Source organism: Eucyclogobius newberryi, unplaced genomic scaffold, assembly GCF_026437365.1.
Source record: "Eucyclogobius newberryi isolate DKJ021-1_F unplaced genomic scaffold, fEucNew1.0.hap1 SCAF_9, whole genome shotgun sequence".
Classification (NCBI taxonomy): domain Eukaryota; kingdom Metazoa; phylum Chordata; class Actinopteri; order Gobiiformes; family Gobiidae; genus Eucyclogobius; species Eucyclogobius newberryi.
In genome coordinates this window covers 8,031,066-8,052,656 of record NW_027316532.1, presented here as the reverse complement: position 1 = coordinate 8,052,656, position 21,591 = coordinate 8,031,066, and the positions used below count along the sequence as shown (strand labels likewise).

The 21,591-nt window shown below is 38.1% G+C and overlaps 3 protein-coding genes across 3 annotated transcripts in view; 2 read left to right on the top strand and 1 right to left on the bottom strand.

The window, feature by feature from the left end:
- The window catches only part of btbd8 (BTB domain containing 8), a 32,932-nt gene extending 26,206 nt beyond the window's left edge, over positions 1-6,726 (top strand). Inside the window, exons 19-21 of the mRNA XM_072439157.1 lie at positions 550-1,622; positions 2,176-2,803; positions 5,191-6,726. Of these exons, the coding sequence (XP_072295258.1) occupies positions 550-1,622; positions 2,176-2,803; positions 5,191-5,669 (2,180 nt within the window). The 3' untranslated portion in view covers positions 5,670-6,726. The remainder of the gene's footprint in view (positions 1-549; positions 1,623-2,175; positions 2,804-5,190) is intronic.
- A 165-nt stretch (positions 6,727-6,891) lies between these two features.
- On the top strand, positions 6,892-9,426 carry LOC140354097 (protein SPO16 homolog). Its single transcript, XM_072438941.1, has 5 exons — positions 6,892-7,046; positions 7,938-8,031; positions 8,651-8,816; positions 9,118-9,196; positions 9,268-9,426. Exons 1-5 carry the CDS (start codon positions 6,975-6,977, stop codon positions 9,373-9,375), a joined length of 519 nt encoding a protein of 172 aa, XP_072295042.1. The 5' UTR covers positions 6,892-6,974; the 3' UTR covers positions 9,376-9,426.
- A 329-nt stretch (positions 9,427-9,755) lies between these two features.
- On the bottom strand, positions 9,756-21,257 carry LOC140353787 (glomulin-like). Its single transcript, XM_072438527.1, has 18 exons — positions 21,098-21,257; positions 20,123-20,248; positions 17,845-17,955; positions 17,662-17,770; positions 16,742-16,991; positions 15,720-15,810; positions 15,488-15,651; positions 15,332-15,385; positions 15,217-15,247; positions 14,913-15,002; positions 14,784-14,825; positions 14,620-14,693; positions 13,856-13,940; positions 13,685-13,794; positions 12,615-12,678; positions 12,390-12,525; positions 10,521-10,615; positions 9,756-9,905 (listed from the first exon to the last, which is right to left on the bottom strand). The coding sequence occupies exons 1-18, from the start codon at positions 21,134-21,136 to the stop codon at positions 9,816-9,818; spliced, it is 1,761 nt and encodes a 586-aa protein (XP_072294628.1). The 5' UTR covers positions 21,137-21,257; the 3' UTR covers positions 9,756-9,815.
- Between the last annotated feature and the right edge of the window lie 334 nt (positions 21,258-21,591).

The following is a 21,591-nucleotide window of genomic DNA, read 5'->3' as shown; positions in this document are numbered from 1 at the left end:
CAACATTGAATTATACTTAAACATAGACAAAGCATGTTCTTATCTGTTTTTATTAAGACTGTAGGCATTTAGTCGCTCAGTCTATTGGTTGATGGTGTCTAACCTAAATTTGTATTAGTCGGCTAATTATTTTATTTCGATTTTAAGAATTTATATGTGACGGCTGTAGAGAGGAGGCGCTATGGAGCTGAAAATGTGAGAGCGAATCATGAATTTAATCAGCCTTTTTGCATACAGTAAACAGTAAACATCATTTGCTTAAACTCCTGAGCAGTTGTAGTCGTTTGAGTGCAGTTTGGGTTAAACGATCAGATCAGATCATAGATCTACTGAATAGTTTTGAGGGCGTTTGTCACGCAGCCTTTACTCACCCAAATCAGCCCTAGTTTGTCTGCCTAACACAACCATTTTTAGTTCTATATTACTGGCTTACAGTCTGTTAAATTAACTCATCTTTATTTTCCAAAAGATACTCAAGTTTTTATAAAAAGATTGTGTTGTCTTCTAACAAATGAAAACTTTTAAATCTACTCCTATTCTCTCTTTTAGCTTCCAGAAATGGCACTTCTATGAAAAAGCCTCCATCGCCCAAGAAAGACGACAAACCATGTGAGGACAAAATGGCCACTGAAGGTCCAAAGAAGAAAACCACAAAACCTGCTTCAGCCACTGTAGCCTCAGCTAAACCCAGCTCTAAACCTAGTGTCAAGTCCTCCTCAGTCATCGCTAAGCAATCTCCAGCTACTACTGCCAAAGCAGGACCGAAAAAGACTGTTACCACCACTGACACAGCTTCACCAAAGTCCGGTTTGAACACTAAAACAACCACCACTGCTACCAAGAAATCGGCAACAAAAGAGAAAGAGACAGGGAATGTTAAAAATCAGGATGCTAAAACTGAAGTAACTACAGTTCAGACTGGTGATGCTATGGAGGAGAAACGCAAAGAAGAATTATGCATTGAGGAGCAAAGTATGCAAACAGAAAGCAAAAGTGATTTGCTTCAATTAGATTCAGAAGAAAATCTGGAAAACTCTAAAGGAGTTGAAAAAGACAATGTCCTGGCAGCTAAATTGGCTCCACAAGTAAATCCAGCCACTGAAGAGATGCCTAAACCGGCCACAGAACCTCAGCAAAAACCACAATCGAGCTTTTCCAGTCAAGTCAATGACACTAATTCTCCTAAAGAGTCAGACCGCCCCACACCTTGCAGTATCAGTAGCACTCCGTTGGAAGACTCTTGGAGCAGCCTGCACCCTCAGTGCACGCCCGAATCGGAAACAGGAAGCCAGACAACCTCATCTGACGATATCAAACCCCGATCGGAGGACTATGATGCGGGCGGTTCACAGGATGACGATTTTTCCAACGACAGGGGCGTGTCCAAATGCGGTACGATGAGATGCCATGATTTCCTGGGACGAAGTAGCAGCGACACGAGCACGCCGGAGGAGCTCAAAATGTATGAAAGTGGGTTAAGAGTCGAGGTACGGATGCGAGGAAGAGATATGGAGACGACGAGCGATGAGGAGGCCATAAGACAAAGGCCCAGGTCCTGGCTACATCGTGATGAGATTGCAGCGGCGGAGGAGGAGCATTCCGAAGTTGAAGCCACAGTAACGGTATAAACCACTAAAGTTTTCTTTATTTTACAAGGTTAAAATGTTGTATCCTCCAAAAAAAAGTACAAGCACAAAAAGTAGTTTAAAAACTTTAATCTTTTTTTTGTAAATGTCCGAAAGAAGTAATGAGCTTAATGCTTTAAAGCTTGAATGTGGGACAGCAAGTCCCACATTAAAGCAGAACTAAGTAACTTTACCTCATTAAACTTCTTTGTAAATCTTTGGCCGACATCGATCCGAAGACAACTCTCCTTAGAAACCCTGACTCTTTTTTATATTTGGCAATGTGAAATGTTTTGTATGTGATTATACTGACTTATTATATATATATATATATATATATATATATATATATATATATATATATATATATATATATATATATATATTTTTTTTTTTCATCTGTTCTGGCAATGTACACAAGGGACCTGCAGGGGGAGCTCTATGGCCAAAGTTGCTTTGGGCTCTTAATGTTATGCAAAAACAGATTCATTTTCTATTAGCCTAAAGTCCATTAAATTCACCTATTTATGTATTCTCTGATTATGTGTAGGTGAAAAGTGTTCCGGAGCATCAGTTATTTTCATCAGAAGATGAGGAAGAGGAGGAGGAGGAAGAAACAGAGGATGAAAAATCTGAGGTTGAAGTTATCCCCAAAACGGAAACATCCCCACAATATCAAGGAATTGTGAATCTGGCTTTTGATGATGAAGGCGTAGACCAGGAAAACCAGGAGCAGTACCAGACATCTAATTTCCGTAGATCCGTGCTGCTTTCCGTCGATGAATGTGAAGAATTGGGAGATGACGGAGTTGAAGCTGCTCAGCAAAAGCCTGATTCCGAGACAACGCCGTGCGATGTTTTCGAACCAGACACTACAGTCGACGAAAAAGACGGCCATCTTGGAATTTCACCAGAGCACACAACTAATGAAAAAGATGACCAGTCTGTATTTCTGACTGAACTCCAGGAGCAGGTTAATAATACCCAAGTGGACATATCCCCCTGCCCCCCCCAGGACCCACCCCAAGAGCGACCGTGTCATCTCGATTTACGGAACGCTGAACTCTACAGCAATGGATCCCCGCGTAAAAATCCAACAGAAAGCAAGAAAGCTGAATTACGTCTAGACTTAAACGAACCTCAGCTGACCTCACAACAGGGTGCCCAGTCTCCAGCAGGTAATGTATAAATATCCATGCACCCCTCCCAAATTATCCCCTTAAATCCAATCCCATATTCTCTCCCCCAAAAAGTAAGGTTTAGTTTGCAAATTAAACCCTCTTTTGCACTATCCTTGCCTTGTCCGTCACCGCTCGCTCCCCTTTCCAAAAAGGATATTAACTTGGTTAAAGAAAAGGTCAAATTCAAAACAAATCAGTCATGTTTTCATGGCTATTTACATTCATTCATTCTTTAGTAAGGGGTGCACAATAAATCAAATTCACATTACAACCAGGGCTTATTTAGAACTGGAACAGAATCTGACGACCTATTAAATCTATGTTTTAGGTCTTTAATATAAACACTGAAATGTGTCTTAAACAAAGAATTCACAGTTTCATATGTACAGATGTGAGCTGTGCGTCTCTCCTCCGCTGTCAATCAAAGTGCAGGGCAGATCCACCGCGGGTGCTAGGGTACTGTAAATTACAGACTAAACCGTAAAGAACTAATGGAGTAAAACGGAATTTCTGATCATGGAAATGAATTGAGTGTGTGACAGAAAGGGCAGACTAGGAAGTGAGAAAGTCTGACATTGCAGTGTCCTTCAGACAAACAGTAGTCCAGGTGAGAAGCCACAAATCTTAGGAGTTGGCTCTGGTGCATTGGCTCTGGTGTTCAGTCACAGAATGAAAAGCACATGCATGTACATGTGTTCTGACAAATAAAATTGGCTTTACATTCTGTCAAATAAAGTAAGATGGGCAGTTGCAGTTATTACTCATTATTATTGTGTGCATTCTGGTCAAAGTTTGACCTTACCCAGGACCTTGTTCCTACAAAATCTTATAAATTAAGCACCTAGTACAACCTTACTGCTGTTACTACAATCAAACTTGAACTATATTTTTTTCAATTCAAGAATGTCTTTAATGTAGAAATTAGTGTGCAGCCCCAATAATAATCGTCAATTTGAATTTGCGACCCAAATATCCTTTGAAGATGGAAATTAGACCCATCATGACATTTCCACCAGATCAACCTTCAGTGACAGTGAAAGTTATTTTACTTTTAGAAGCATAAACAAAAGGGAATGTGGTGTGATGTGCACCAAAACTCATGTAATTGTATTACATTAAAAATGCCTTGTGACAAGGCTCTGACATTTTACAACAAATGCACTTTTATGTACATAAAATACATTATTTTCTGTTGGTTTATGCAGTGCAGTAATGGTGGCTAATTGGATATCCTTAAACGGGCTTAATTTGGCAATAAAATATCAATAGTTCACTACTAATGTATTATTATGTGCCATTATTTATGTTAACAGTTGAATGTATTCCTTTCATATAAATGTAAACTCGTATAACAATATAACAGCCACTTGAAATCATTTAATATAATGTCTGCACATTTCTCAGGGGCAAAGTAATGTTTGTACTTGCAGCACTTGAACTGTATTTTTATGTGAACTATTGACGTTTTAGTGCTTAAAGTAAGCATCTTAGAACCCTGTAAATCATCAAATTGTACCAAACAAGTCTAAAAAAAGGACATAACTGCCACTATTGAAAAGGTGTTCAAAGGACTGATCCCTTTGCTGAGCTTTGTTTTCTGATGCGCCCATCCCCAGCTTCTGTTCTGTTGTTTGTTTTGCACCACGCATGCAGCCATTAAACTTGTTTTACACCCTTTATGTTCTTTGTGTTATTCATCGTGTCATACCCAGTAGACTGTGCTAATAATGTCCTCCTTTTTCTAGTGTTAAGTTGTGTAGAGTTTGAGTTTGAGAAGATGTAGTATTTGTAGCCTCCTCTGTCTGTACGGTTTGTAAATTGTCTCTAGGTAAATGTTATGTGTCTCTTTTTTCACTGAAAATTTCAGGAAGAGAAAAAAAATCAGCACCTGTTGCATTATGTTTTAATGACATTTCATCTTTTCCATCTCTTAAACAACTTAAAACAAAATACCTGAAATGTCAACTATTTTTGTGCCATGTGAAGCACGATTGTTTGCAAGTTTTGTGAGATTAGTCTTGATATTTTATTACTTGAATATATATTGTTTATATGAACTGCAACTTCATTGGTGCTGGCATTCTAGTCCATTGTTAATTTTATGTGGACAAAGAGATACTTTCTGAAAAATAGTCCTTTTTTGTGAATTACCTTTAGGGCAACTGCCTACCTTTTGAATGGTTCAGCAGGGTTATTATTGTACAATCACACAATGTACTTTTCTCATGACAATGGATGTATTGTAAGATATCTATAAGGAAGCAGTTGCATTAAGGGTACTTTTGACTGTATTTTTCTTGTTCAAATCCCCTCCAACTTTCTGAAATGATGGGCTTTTGAAAAAAAAACAGCTTGTCATTCGCAGTATTGTCAATTATTTTTAGGAGACAGTGCTTGTCAAAGAGCGGAGCAAATCTGCAAACATGACCGTCGACCATCAGCCAAAGCCTTGTCTCCTATTTACGAGTTGGATGTGGGGGAATCCTTTGAGAACTGCACGCAAAAACCTAACCAAGAAGACGACGAAACCGAACAAATTGATAGCGAATTTGCAGAAAAAGACTGGAGCTTGCTTAGACGGCTCTTGAACGATAACGAGTCCAATCTGGGCGTAATAAACCCGGTGCCAGAGGAGCTTAATTTGGCACAATATCTCATCAAACAAACCCTATCCCTATCCCGGGACTGTGCGGACACTCAGGCCATTCTTTCGCCGGAAAAGGAGTCATTTAAGCGGTGGGCAGAGTTGATTTCGCCTCTAGAAGACTCGTCTACCAGCATCACAGTGACGAGCTTCTCACCCGAGGACGCAGCGTCACCGCAGGGCGAGTGGACCATCGTGGAGCTGGAGACGCACCACTGAGGGAAAAGCACAGACTAAGAGGGTGACCACCTCAAACAACAATACATTTGGCTTATTTAGGCCCATGTCTTTCCAAATAAATAAATAAACAACAATAAAACACCATGCTGAAACATACGTTGATGGAACAGTGTGCAAAATATTTGACCCTTTAAAAGTTTGTAAAAAAAAAAAACCTGAATGGAGCAGAAGCGGAACAATGTGATTTATTTAGAGAAACTGGGATTAACCACACAATATCACAAAACATGAAAAGTCAAGGTGGTTTTGGCAAATGAAAACCACTCAGAGCCTGGTTTAAACAAACTACTCTTATTTTTGCATTGTTTATTTATTTGGAGAGTATGGGACTTAGTTTGAATGAAGGAAAAACATTCATACAATAGTTTTATTGAACAAAGACTTACAGAAATGTTGACCCCACAGTAGTTTTTAGTTTTATCTACATATATTACATCTTGCATTCCACAAATGGACCTCAAATACAATTTTGAGATTAGAAAAGTCAGTGTTTTTTTACATCCTTTGTAAAGATGGAAACACACTGACCTATCAGTTAAACAGTGAAAATAATGCCTCCATTCCAGAATGTTGACCATTCTGATGACAATTTCAATTCAGCAACACAGGACACCCAAATGCACAAACATTTTTCACAATCTCACTTTTATAGTGCAGCCTATATTATCCAAATCAGATCAATCAAAATTGGCAAGATTATGAGTGGTCACCCTAGAAGCCTTCACTGTCGACGCCTTTAATAATAATTTATAGAAATGTCTTAATTAAATACGAGCAACAGCCATTTAACAGTAGTATTTGAACTATTTGGATTTAGATCTCAGTGGATTTTTTTCTTGACACAAAAAAGATGTAATGCATGCAGATATTTTTGTATGTTTTGAATGTTTAATGTTGATTTTGCGTCCCTAGAAAAGAACGGAACGTTTTCCCATGGACGCATTCTAAAAAAGTCGATTGGACTTTCTAAACACCTTCCTCTTGGCTTGTATTTATGTGCTATTTAAAATAAAGTTCATGTTTCTGAGAAAATGTAGTCCTCTGTCTACAGGCTTAATTACAGCTTAATTATGTCATGTATTTTTCAATTTTAGGCCACGTTTTGTCTTGCTGAGAAATGTACTATGTGTATTTGTCACTATTTTTTACAGTAACAAATATTGACAGGCAACAGCGCCCTCTAGCGGATTACGCCTGCACATGTATCCATCTGCGCTGTTGCATTATCGGAATTGTTTTTGTGATATTTTGACGTCTAGTTCGTGAAAAGTACTCATACTTAAAATGGCAACACCACATCATCAAGAAAGTGTGACTCAGTGGAAGACAACCATTATTGTCAGCGTTTCTCTTGAGGTAAACTCGGAACTTGACTGTATTTTGGTTTGTAAACTGTAAATGTGGCGTTTGCTAACCCGCGCGTGCTAATTAACCTAGCTTAGCTCTATCCAGGTTTGCAAAAGCTTCTTCTATTTTTTTGGGATGTAATAACTGAAATATTGTGACATCTTCACAATATCGAACTACAAGCTCCTTTCATGCGGAAACAACAAAATTGCCCATTTAGCTCCTAATTTGTTTTTAATCTTTCATTGAATCCACCTCATCAATAGATTTCATAACGACATAACGTCTTTATAGTAGCACCTACACACTCCAAACTACAATATTGGACTGGACAATATTTTTAGCAGAATGTACAGAATCATTTTTCCATATCTAATTCTAAACCTAATTTATTTAAGTTTTTATTTTACATTTTGAGGTGAAATTAGAATGTTTAGGCACATTTTTAGTCAGATCTCATTTACTCTAAAACTAAATGAGATGTAATCCATAATCCCCTCCCTTAAACCTGGTTCCCTCCATTTTTCGGATTGAAATGTCCCAATTATGTCCAAATCTGGCTGTAGTTGCACATAAAATGCTTCTTTCTATATGAACACATGACGTGTTGAAAAACTTGTAATACATTATAAGTTTTACATACATTATAAGTAGTAACAGGAGAGGTTTCAAATTTACATATATATATATATATTTATTTAAATTTAACATTGTTTCCTGTTCGCGTCTCGCCTTAAGCACTTATATTTTGACTTAATTCTGTGGATTGTTACAGTGATGAGTTGCACCCAAAGGCTTATCAAGTCACTTAAAATTAAAAAAAATAAAATATTCTGCAATTCTGTTAGCTTCTTGTCTTATACTGTGTATTGTACATTACATCCTGCTATTTTTGAACAGAATCATGAAATTATCAAAGTGCTCAGAGCTCAACAACATCGCATCAGATTCACAGACGGAGTCCAGGCTGGGGCCTTTATTTTCCCTCTGTCAGGTAAGTGGGATCTTAAGTTGTTTTTTTTAAATGATATAGTGGTAAAAAACAAAATATACTCAGGTTATATTTCTCACATGATCATCTCCGTTAATATGCAGTGTTTTCCTTTCTTATTTGAATCCTAATTATCATTATGATTGGAAAAGGCTGTCTAACTGTCAGATTACAGATTTGTTGACCTTGTTTATGGTTCATACATTTGTAATTACTTGGTCTATCAACATGAAACAAAAACAGGCACAAATTTCAATGTCAGCGTAAATAAACAAAAGTAATTTTTTTTTTGGTTATTTCTTTAAAAAAACTGTAAATATTCCATAGAGTTCAATCCAGGGGTTTCAAAATGATGAGAAAAGAACACTGTTGCCTTCGTATGTACATTAAATGTACATTTTAAAACTAAATATTTTGTCTAATATATATTTGGCATCTGTGTTAAGATTAAGGCAGGAATTCAAAACATGCTTGTGACACTTTAGGGTAATAATGTGTGAATAACAGTTTTTACATCACAGTTTGAGTTCAGAGCCATTGGTGGTGTGTGTGTGTGTGTCTGTGTCTGTGTCTGTGTGTGCGTGGGTGTGCTTGTGCTTGGGTGTGCTTGTGTGTGCTACAGGGACTGCGTTTCTGTTGGTTGACCCACAAGACCCTCTGCATCAAGACTCCGTCCTTGTTGAGAGTCTGAATACGTTTGTCCAAGTCCATCGTAACTGCTTCGTGCTCCTTCACGCTCCTTTCAACGGACTCAAAGACATGGACACGCTCTCACTGATTCAACACAGGTACAACGCACCATCAGATCATTCATGTCGAAAAGGGAACTCATAAGATGTACTTTCATCACCAAGCAAGAAGAAAAGGACGAGAAATGGCTTTTGCTTCTGCCTGATGTCAGTTAATCACAGTTCTACCTTTAGTTTCAGTCAATTTCTTTATTACAACGTTTGTTTAAAGAGCTTGCTTTGTTTCAATGGGCTTTTACTTTTGGTGCATATCTTAAAATAACATATTCAAATACCGATTGACCCAGAATTGACCCAGAATCAGTTGATGAAAATAAAGTTCTTGTTTCTTTCTTTTCAGCTTCTTTGGGAGCAACTTGCGGATCCTGCCTGTTAGAAACAATGCTGAGATCATCAAAGGAATGCTGACAATTGCAAAGGTAAAACACACAATGTACTTGCTAGTTTTGGTTTTTGTTGTTCATTGAACTAAGCAAAGGCACATTTTTAGGCGACTAGTAAACCTCACGTGGACAACATTCGAGAGCGGATGTCACTGGCCCGGGCCCATATCATCGAGAACAGCCCCGTGTGGGAGATGCTCCGAGACATGTTTTAACAGTCTGATATCCCGCTGACTGTGCACTGTGTTTAGATTCAGTTAGTAGACAATGTGAGGTGTTGTATTTATGTTTAGTGTGAATAAATAACTTTTCTTTTCTCTAATACAAAAAAAAAGTTTAAGTTAAGTCAGTTAAGTCAGTTTGAGCAGCATTTTTCAATTTTGTTGTATTCTATTCTGTTCATGGTTGCGAAAATAAAATGGTCAATAATCATAATCATAGTTTTTGTTTAAAAGTCTTTTTGATTCCTTAGCGGTTTTGGATGTGCAGTGTCTTTTTCCCTCCTCATCTTCAGTTCCTTATTGACTTCTCACTTTTCCTCTCCTCTTTCTTGGCCTCTCAACTGGAGGTTGTAAAAATGATCAAGGACTGTAAAACCAGGAAGAATGATTTCAGCAAATAATAACACACAGTTTTATTTCAACATTTTTAACATTTAAATCGTGATTCTTTCTGCTGTAATCTCCTCAATGCGGATAATGAGGCTCTCCATCAGATCAAAGGTTACCATGGCACTCTGTAAAACCTGAAACATAAAAGCAGAACACAGTCAAACAAAAGCCCTCACAGCAGCTAATATATAGTGACACCCCCCGATGATGTGGGTTAAAGATTTGTGCCCTCAAATTGCAATTTTGGAATTTGTATTGACAAATTAGCCAAATAATACCCACAATTTACCCAAATATTAGACATTTTGTAATTATTTTGTAATGTCTGCTTGTTTGCGCTTTACGTTGCATGTTCACGACACGGCAAATTATATTATCAGTTTAAGGAATCTTTATATACAATTTGAGTTATCATTTTTATATTATTTGTAAGTTTTTCAAATTAAAATGTGATAAAAAAATGTTGCTAAATCAATTTCTATTCTAATCTTGGCTTAAAATACAAGGACATTGTTAAAACTCTTGATAGTCCTGAATAAACGCTAATCTAATACCACGCCCTGTTCTGTTTAATTCCATGATGTTATAGTAATTAGATGGAAATCATTTTGTTATCCATTAGTTATCATCAGGGGGACTCGGTAAACAAACAAACAAAAATAACTATCTTTGAAAATACAGACATTTATCATCGGTGCAGCTTTGCATAACGTCATTGACAGGAACTAACCACATTCACGTTTCTTTACCTGGTGCTGGGCCTCTGGAGACAGGCTGGATACTTTCTCTTGTTTCAATTTGATTTTCTGAAGTAATGCTTTGTCTCGCGCTGCAGCTCTGGCCTCTAGAGTGGGCAGCAGTAAAAAAGAGACCTTTTAATATTGGCAATAAGTACACCAAGAGAAAAATATAGGCAAAAACATTATTCAAACTAAGCCCAAATGAGTTTAATTAGGCCCGAGCGCCACAAGCTGGCGAGAGGCCTATTAATCTCGTAAGGCCGTGCAAAGCACGGCTGCGAAAGTGCGCACGAAATCGAGCGCGAAGCGCTCGCCCACTTCCAAACACTCACTAACGCCGTCCTTCACTCATGCACGCCCCGTGCATACTAATTAGTAGTAGGAAAATGGAATATTACCGTTGTAAACGGGCGAAGCCCGTGCAAAAGTGCGCACTAAACGAGCACTTTACATTGAGATGACGACCGCAAAGCGGTCGTCATCCCCATATAAAGCACTCATTTGCCCTAAGTAGCTCACGAATACGTTCCCCATCTCTTGCATGTTCCGTGCATATAAACATGTAATGCAAAAATTGAACATTATTACTGTTTAGAGGGCCAAAAACACAAAGTGGGCGGAGCCCACTCAAAATTAACGAAAGTACCCGTCAGTGACCAGGGACCCACACCATGAGGTAGGAAAGCGCGAGCGCTTTCCGAAAATGTATAGTTTATGATATTTGAAAAATGGGAAACATTGTTTTCGCATCGGAATATTATTCTTTCTTCTTCTTCTTCTCGGGACCAACCCCCCTATTTTTCACCCAGTGAACATTGACGAAAAGTCACAAAAATGTTCACATCTCTAAAAATCGTGCCTCTCTACATTCTGGCTATTTCCCTTTTCTAAAATAAAAAAAATTGGCGCGTCAGCGCCCCCAAATGTACCAAAAATGCATTGAGAGATGGGAAATGACCCAAAAAAAATCTGATCGTAGAATCATGAAATTTGGCGCAGAGGTAGATGGTGACAAGAGAAGTAAAAAATATTATTACGGCAACGCCGTCCGCCCAACCAAATGTCGGCCATATTGCTTCAAAAATGGCTAAACATGACTTCGGAGTTTTTCCAAACGTCGTACTTTTACGAACTCCTCCCAGGGCGTTGGCCCTAAAAAGCTGAAATTTGGTGAAAATGCTACTGAGGAGTGGGACATCAAAAGTTATCCAAATTACATTGATACCTGTCACGGTCTCTGTGCGGCGAAGCCGCAAACTGTAGCTAGAATTTCAGAAATCTCCCATATTTAAAATTTCTGCCGTTTGCGCAGATAAAGTCCGAATTGCGTCAAATTAGAATCAGTTGTTAAACTCTTTGCCCTAAACCTACTTGAAGTGAAATAAATTAATTTGGCGCCACAGCGCCCCCTACAGATTTTATATGGAGGTTAAATGTTTAGTTATGTTTAGCGTAATAAAAGGACAATTGGGGCGCGTAAGCGCCCCCTCCTCTTGCGGCGTGGCGGCGGTGTGGCGGCGGCGTGGCGAGGGCCGATCATTGCCGCTTGCGGCTATATTTTAAGTGTTATTATCCTACAGAGTTTCCTACAGATTGTTGTCAAGAAGTCTATGGGGCGCAGGTTACTTTTCAGTTAGTATTCCTATTTAGTCTGAGTAGTACAGTATCCTTCAGAGTAATATTGGTAACTTTAAATACGTAATAATAACTTCTTGTCCTGCTTGTCCTCTTGTATTTTAAAGGGAAACTCAGAGTTGTAAAACAATTGTAGGATTTTTACAAACTTGACTGGGTCTAGTAAAAATCCAAAAGCATTTCTTATTTGACTGTGCACTTCTTCCATGGGTGTACTCAGGTCTGAACAGTTTGCAGTCAAACCTTGAGCCTTCAGTTTGCAGTCTTCCAGCAGCGATTTGAGTTGAGAGGAGTAGTACGTTCTGGATAATCTGAGACAAAATTGCAGCATTTTAAGATACTCGTCCCTCAACCTGCACAGCTCTGCCCACACTTCAGTCTGAAATATAAAGTACACAAACGTTAAACCACTCTGGACCCTCCACCTGAAAGATTACAAAAGCATTTCCGACATGGGATTGAACTTACATGGATCGTTAACTCTTTTCCTCGAATGAGAAGGTAACGCAGAAGATTAAGGCTCTCCATTATCCTAGGTAAACCGAGAAAATATATCACCCTTTATTCACAAGGAATTAACACACAAACACACAAGTTAATCTGCAACATGAGCTGCGGCCTAGCTTTTGTGCCATATTGATTCATGGCTTTTGGGATTGATTTAAACATAAATGAACAATGAACAATACATACTTTTTAGTTTGTGCCATTTTCTACAAAAATAGTGCAATTTACAGTAGAATTTTCAAATAAATTGTAAATATTAGGAGTTTAATGACACTATAATATTTAAACTTTCATATCACTGTCCAAAAAACATGTTTAAAACTTCAAATCTGTGGTGTTTCGTTTCCTAATAACTGATTAGCCCACAGTAAACTATGAAAGGATTTGTTTTTCTTTTAAGTCAATGGGGGAAAAATGTACTTCCAGAACAAAGTGATGAGCTCCATCGCTCAGCCCATGTACCTACTGTATTTATGGGTTTCTGTCACATGACTTGTTTATTTTTGCCATTTTGAGAACGGTTAGTCATGATACTACATCAGAAATGAATGCATCTCACTGAAGATCAAAAGGGTTGATACTTCAAGAAGGCAGAAGTGTTGGGTCTTGATCTTTATCTACAGCAGCGCGTAACTTTACAATTACGTGTAAGCTTCATTCACAGCCCTCAAAGCTTTCAAGAGGCACCCACTTTGTGTCCGATCCTAAAATATAGCACCTGGACAGTCTGAAATGAGGCTAACATTAAGTGTGCAAGTAGGTTAATAACGTTTAGCAGCAGTTTAATGTGTTGAACTATCTCCTGAAACAAAATGCTCACTGCACAGTCTGAAGCAATTTCTCTCGAATAGTATGTATATTGGCTTTTTTCACATAATCAACACTAATCTTGTCTAATCCAATCTCTTAATATCATTTTCCAAACTACAGTTACTGAAAAAGAAAAAGGCAACTTTTTTGCCCTATAACTTTGTGACCTTTTCTAGTCTGTATCCATAAGTATCTGTAACCTTCTCTCTTTTGTCACTTACTTGTCCATGTTGTTGAGCAGGTCTGTTTCTGGACCTTGAGGCAAACACAGCACTAGCCCCAAGAGAGGAGAAAGCTCAGGTCCCAAGAACCATTCATTTTCATTTCCTGACTGCGGAACCAAAATACAGCTTTATTCAAAGTACATCCAGACGAGACCAAACTGTCTTTACCTTTAAGGAGAATTCAACTTCATTTCTAATGTTTTTCACTATGAAGCCCTCTATGCCTGAGTGGTTGCTGGTTTTCAACATACATCTGTAGAAGAACACTTCATTAACTTTTTATTAGGCTAAGGAATAAAATGAACTGCTTTGTGGGTAATTCAGTTCACTTGAATAAGACGTCTTGATTGATTATAACTGATTCTTTCTATGATGGAACACTCCTGGATCACACCAACTATCAACTCAATACCATTTTTTGGGGGGAATAGTATATAAGTAATAACTAAACTGAGCAGATTCAAATTAGATCGTTACACATCATAGAATGTTCAGTTGGCCTAAAGTTAAACCGATGTGGACAATGAGAAGTTTATCGAGTTGTTCCAAGGCTCTTATTTAGGTTTTTCTTTTCTTTTGGCCCCATGCATCTGGACAGTGTGCAGTTTCAACAAACATGTTTTTGTGACGTTCCATTCTAAGCTTTACTGCAGTGGTTCTCAAACTGTTGTACGTGTACCACTGGTGGTACGTGGGCTCCTTCACGTGAGATGCGAATTCATCTGCAGTTGAAATATTTGCTGAAGATAAAGTCAATTAAATCTGCGGTTTTGTCTTGAGTTTGGCCTGGTTTAAAAAAAAGTAAAGCCAATTCGTCCTTATAGACCTCTCTTTTAGCCATAGTTTAGACCTAGAACAGTTCTGTTTTAGACCCGGTTTAGACCTGGTGGTACTCGGAAGCCAGATATTTTCTTGGGTGGAACTTCTCTTACCTAAAAAACTTGTGTTTGGCTTCAGCGTCCAATCTGTCGATGAACATCTGTAAAATCTGGAGTGCGGATTCTTTCTAGAAAAAATAAATGTCCTTAATTACTTAACTCATTTGTTTTGGGGGTAAGCTTTTTATGAATACTGTACTAAGTTATTGATTGCTTACCAGATGTTTAATTGGACACTCTCGAAGAATACAACAGAGTTTCTGGACATTTAAAAAGAGTGGAAAGGACGATGATATAAAAAGTACAGATGTTCTTTTTCTATTACTGTGACACTGAACGTACTGTACCTGTGAAACACTGCAGAAGATGCTGAGTTCTAGTAGTTCCACTGAGAGACTGCGATCCTCAACAGTCTTTAAGCTCTTGGTGTAAAGGGCCTGAAACACAAGATGGGTCTATGTAGGGCTGGGCAGTAAAATTCTTTTTCTTTCTTCTTCTATTTTGTCTTATTAAAATCAAATTGAAATGGCTTTTAATGGTAATTTCCAGATACACAACAAACAATAAACACTTTTAATAATTGCCATTTGCCAGACTATAGACCTCAATTCAGAAGCCACAGTGATTTCACACATTATGCTGTTTTCTTACCAGTCCTTTGAGTATGTGGGATTCTTTTTTGCTGTAATCATAAAATAAAAACATATTTAACGGTACGTATAGTCTGTATAGGAATAGCAACACAAATCACATCAAACACATTTACCTATGAAGCATTTGGTCAATAAACTGCATGTTGCACTGGAGAATAAAAATGGGGCTGCAAAACAAATCATAATCATTATGACAGTGTTAGTTTGGCTAATAACATTTTTGCTTTGTTTTTACTAGTATTTTGTCGCTGAAACATCTTTTTTCTCACCTGAAAACTGCCGGAAAGCTGTCTGTCGTGATCTGTAGGACAAAGAGCAGGTAGGCCACACACGCTCGGGACTCCAGAGACTGATCATTGTCCGGGACGTGTTTCCTCAAAGAGTTGAAAAATAAAATGTCTGGAAGTGGCTCCAGGGCCTCACAAAGTGTCCGCTGCAGCAAAGAGTTACAGTTAGAGCCAAAGACGTCAGATAAAGCCGTGAGAGTGGACGTGTTTATACCATTATGTCGTCTGCAAACAGCCAAAGTGCAGATCCACGGTTCTTCTCCAGTTGAGCTTCAAGTAATGGCTCCCTCAGACTCCTCATGCAGCTGTAAACAGACAAAAGCACAAAGACTTCAATGGGTTTTGTTTTAATCTTTGCAGTAATGAGAGGTAGAAGCTGATAAGAAATTAAGGATGGACGATATTGAGAAAGAATATTTTAAAAAACATGTTTTTGTATTAGAATTCTCACAATATTTTAACAATGCTTTAGGATTGTACTTAAAGTGCGGTTGAGGGTCAAGTATTGCTCCAAATGTGAATGGGCCATAAAATAAACCACACAAAGGCAGAACTATATGCCCTTGTTTTTTGGGAGATTACTCTGGACATTTCTGTCTCTTTTTATATTACGCATTCTAATTGTGCAAATGTCCAAAACAGGAATTCAGAATCAGAAAAAGGAAAACTAGGGTGCAACATACAGCAATAAATAATAATAGAAAAATATACGCATGCATAAAATAAAAAATGTACGTTAAAGGTTATTTTTGTGCTATTCTTCCTTTTCATCCAATGTATGAGAACTTATTCAGCTATTGTAGTCTTACTTCCTAATTTCTCTTCCTTTTTTGTTACACAATTGAGGGCTGCAAATTGACTAAATTGTGACTAGTCGACCTTAAAAAATAATCATATTTTGATGATTGTAATCATTAGATGGACTATACAGACACGAACAAAAATACACTTTTACAACAAAAAATTAACAATTTCTTATTTTCATCAATAATATGCTTTACATAATTTGTACATTTGTAAAGCCTTCAGTCACCATATTTCAACCTTTATTTTGTTGATAATGCATTTAGAATGTCTCAAAGTTCAATTGAAATTTACTCGCCAAGCAATCTAAAAGATAATCCAGTCGACTTCTAAATTAATAGTTAGGTGCAGTCCTAACACAAATTTCTCCCTTCTTGTTGCCAGCAGCCACATTACAAAGCAAAACATAAATGCTAATACAACAGAACTTACAACTTGAGTATTTCCACTCTGAGCGCCTCGTCTTCTTTGGTGACGACCCATTTGCTGCTGTTAAGTTTGACCTTCTCCACAAAGGGCTTGGTGAACGTGGTCAGGGCGGAGCAGCAGCGTCCCAGGCCGTAGGGGTCGCCCTGCTCCTGCTCGGCCATGTAGGGCACAGGCAGGCGAGACAGCTGAGAGTGCAGGGAGGACAAGGACCCGCCCAGAGAGGCTGCCTGCTCTGCATCTAACCTCAGCACAACTGGGAAAATATAAAGCTGAGAGTGAAGTGATGTACAGTGAACACCAGGGGGAGCCAAATAACTGCATACAGTACTAATGTAGGTGTTGGAGATTGTGGTTTTGAAATTAGAAACCAACCAAAAAGCTGCAAAAAAGTAATAGAGTAATTTGGAATAAGGTTATGCTGTTATGTAACTCCAAGCACATTGTAGTTATTTTTGGAGTTGATTCTCTCTATAAAAAAGAAAAACACATTCACCTGAACCACTTAAAAAAATAAAACCAGATACCAGACATTTATAATTGTATTTATTTATTATGAGATTATGATAGACATTTAGCTTTTTGGATGAATTGTCTATAGGTTTTACTGGACAGCTACTTAAATGTTAATTTTATCTGCAGATGTCATACTTTTTATGAAGCTTGAATATAATTTGGAGGTCTGAAATCATTGTATTTTTTTCCATTCTTTTACTACCAACATTTATTCTATTCTGGAAATTAAACATAGTATCTCATTTTTTGTTCCAGTCGCCTCCAAGTTGTAATTTTGAACATTCTGTTGGCATTTCACCTGAACCATATCTACATCAGCAATAATAGCAATAACCAAGTCAAATTTACATAAAGCAAAACATGTGAAAACACATTTTAGAGTTTAAATGTTCATCCAGACTTATTTTGACCTGTTTGCAGATGTGGAGTGAGAACAAGGATGGTTTCAGAGATGGCCCCTGGGTCTGTGTCTTTGATGAGCTCCAACAGACTGTGGACGGCCCTGTTTGGACAGCAGCTCTGAAACACAAGCAGGTATTGTAATGTGATAAGTGAGTGCATAAAAGCTGACATGATGCTTAGCTCGCACCGACCTGGGTCAGGTATGTAAATGCAGTTTGACACAGATCACAGTCCTTCTCTTTGGTGAGTATTTGATGGAGCAGAGGAGACAGAAGAGTGTTGCCCATAAACCTCACAATCACCTGAAAGCACAAAAGATGTTTCATAATACTTGCTATATTCCTGTTAAAAAATACTCCCTCATCAAAAGTATACTCAGAGTTTTTTGAGGGATTCATGCATATTTGAGTACACATGTTTGAGTAGTCGTGCAAAATTTCAGATAACACCTACCCCCTAGCCCCGCCCACATACTATCTTTTATATATTTTAAAAAGTTGACTCCAGAAGATAACAAACATTCCAATAAGATTATTTAAAAATAAAATAATGGGAGCAAAAATGGCAAGGCGCAGTTCAGAGCAGTTCAGTCTTTATTTAAAGGCGCAATGGACGATTTTTTCGGCGATTTGAGAACGCAGGCGGAAGTGCGCATGCGTACTCCCCCGTGTGGACTGATACAACACACACGTGCGTTTGTTTATTAGCGCAACGGAGCGCATCGCATCGCTCGTCTCCCGTAGATTTCTGTCCACTTCTGAGTCAGCTTGATCTGTCTTTCTCCGTCTTCATTTTGCCCCGTACACTGAGGGAACTATATTATGATAGATCAATGCGCTTAGACACGCGGAACCGTGGGGACGAGCCACACGCGGCTGCAGGTGAGCAGTAGGTGTGTTTTATGATTGATACGTGGCAGGACAAATCGGCAGTCCACGCCACGAGGAAATAAGACTCAGATTTGGTATTTATTTTGTAGTTTTGTTTATTACTCAGTACACTGCCTGTCCCACCAAAAAAGTGTCTTGGATTCAACTAACAAATACAGTAGGTGGAGCCTAACTGCTGCAGGTGATGCACAGTATTTAAACCTGACTGATGCAGTGAACAGCTTCTCATTTCTGAAACAACCATGTGGAAAGACATCCCGTTGTCATGGAAAAGATGTCAGTGGGTTTGAGAAGGGTCGAATCATTGGTATCGAGCAGAGAAAACATCTAAGGAGAAGCATAAACTAATGTACTCCAGATGTGAGCCTCAGTGAGAGTGTTTGGGACGAGCTGGAGAAGGCTTTGTGCATGGGTCACTCTCTCATCATCAACACAAGATCAAGTGTGAAAAAAAACGGTGCAAGGAAAAAAATCTTTTAATATTGCAGAAGCTTATTGAAACTATGCCACAGTGAATGGGTGATGTAATCAAAGCTAGAGGATATACCATTTTATCTACGTATGTAATTTATTATTTAGAAATGAGTGCTTTATTTAATAATCAATTGAAACCCGTGAGATTACTTTGTTCCCTCTCCAAGTCCTCGGACACATTATGGTTTTATTTAGGGACGTCCAAGGGCACTTAAAGGAGCCCTAAACAGAGGCGTGATCTCAGTGGAGCGAGAAATCTGACTGATATCTGCTTGTTTTTCCCTACACCTCAGGGTCAGGGGTGAGTGTGTGCGTTCAGAGCCCTAATGCTGTGCGCTTCACTGGAGATGTGGCCCCTCGAGGCTCCCGTAGTTTTGACAGATTCACACATTTTACCTGGTGTTTACAGTTAGCACATGTACTGTACGAAGAGGAACATTCAACTGTTTTATGCTGTAGTCATTGTTAACATTTGTGAGAAAGAAAAAAATCAAACACTGAGAGAATTGAGAATGATTGATTGTTACAGAAAGAGAAAAACAATATAGTAGAATAGTTTATCCACCTGATACTATGCTATGCTAATTATGTCAACTACGCAAACATTTTTATTGTTTAATTTTATTGATTTCCTCCATAGATTTTAATAGGACATTGTGACTTCAAAAGCTATTTTCTGAAAATGCATTTCTCTCCTTTGGTGACATACAGATCAGCTTTAAAGCTTAATGCAACAACAAACAATACATTTTTAACTACAAATATTTTTGAGCACATTTTCACTAATATCGAGTTCACAAAAGTTTTCCTAAATCCTAAAGCCCCTACATTTTATCTAATATGTCAAAAGATTAGGCAAAACCATTAAATATGGGTCTATAATTTTTTCAGATTTTATGTCCGCAATTTTGGTCATTTTTACACATGAAAATATTATTTTATTAAATTTGAAATATTATTAAACCTTTCTTCCTTAAAATTTAAGCATAGAGTCACATTAAATAGAGACCTATACCGGTATATACCGTACTCAATTTAGTTCAAGAGGGCAATTAACTGTATAGTAGATTATTTTAGTTGTTTTGTTTTAGTGAGTGTGAAATACCTTATTGTTGTCATCCTGAATGAACTGAAGTAACTGTGTGGTTTTCCCCTGAGAGAGACAGGCCTTTCCAATACTCTGGAAATGTTGATAGTCCTCTGGCTTCAGGTCGTCTTCGGGAGTGTTTCTCTACAAACAGAAATGATCAAAGTTGAACATTTTGCTTTAAATATTCGCTATTTATTTTTGAAAGAAGCATAAGCATTTTTAGCTAAACGTGACACCTTGTTTTTGTATGTCATTTAGTAACGGGGGAAAGATAAAGCCGCACTATGTAACCTTTCTGGTGGACAGTTCGCCACCTGCTTGTCTGCGTGGATATTATTCCACAGCATGACATTACATTTACCTTGGAGACAAGCAAGTAACGCCCCCAGGTCAGGATACAGATCAGATCTGTGGAGAGTCGAGCCTACTCACAGTTGGAATTCATGTTTTTCAAGGTATTTTTAATTTACAATAAAAGCACATGTCGTTAAATAAGATGAGATTTGTTTTGTATGCCTTTATTCAACCAGGAAGTTTCAGAAGTGAGACCTGGTCAACTCTGTACAGAAAGTCACAAAATGTTACATTGTAAAAAAATACATATATTTTAAAAATGTTCTTGAACTTATTAAGGAACACTAAAGATTCCAATTCAACCTTTTTTTTGTAAATCATTCCAAGACCATGGTGCAAAGAAATGTGACACCTCTAATCTAAGCAAAGCCATAGCAACTCCAGGGAAACGAGCATGTGACAAACCCCCACTAGAAAAGTTACTTGGTGCACCTTTAATCAAACCACACTGCCTAGTGTCAGTTTAATGACAATGTAACCTAGAGCACAATAGTAACAGCTGCATACGGGCTCCACAAGTCTGACTCACTTTGTTAAATTGCTAACATTGCAGTAAAGATTGTGAATGGCTGGAGCTGTGTTAGCATACGTCTGTCATGAGCCGCATTATACATATGGAGATGTCTGTTGACTTACCCATCGCTGGATCACGTCATTCACCTGCGCTTCATTCATCCTTATGCTATATTTATCGTCAATCTATGGCCAGACAATAGACAGGGAATCTGCTGTGTGTCGCTGTCAAAACCAGTGTCTGTCCAAAGGCGAGTGACAGGGGCGAGATTGAGTGTAGTGAGCCACTGTGGCTAAACCTCTTAGCCCTTTGTGCTTCGTGTGTAATAGGATTAAACCAGAGCGTGTCTATGGCTACAGCCCACAAGGAACTGTCCAGAAGGAGCTAATTGAAAAGTGATACATTTTGTGATCGTCTTCTTTTTAGATTATATTTAGCTTTGTTACAACACCTCATCATTAGTTTATTCAAAGTTGTAGTTTTATTGATTCCTATAATGAGTAATGTTGTGTATTGTCCTGCAACTGAGGCTCGAGTAGTCAGAAAACTCCTGCTTTCACTTACCCCCTATCTCTACCCATATCAATCAATCAATAAATAAAATGTATTTATAGAG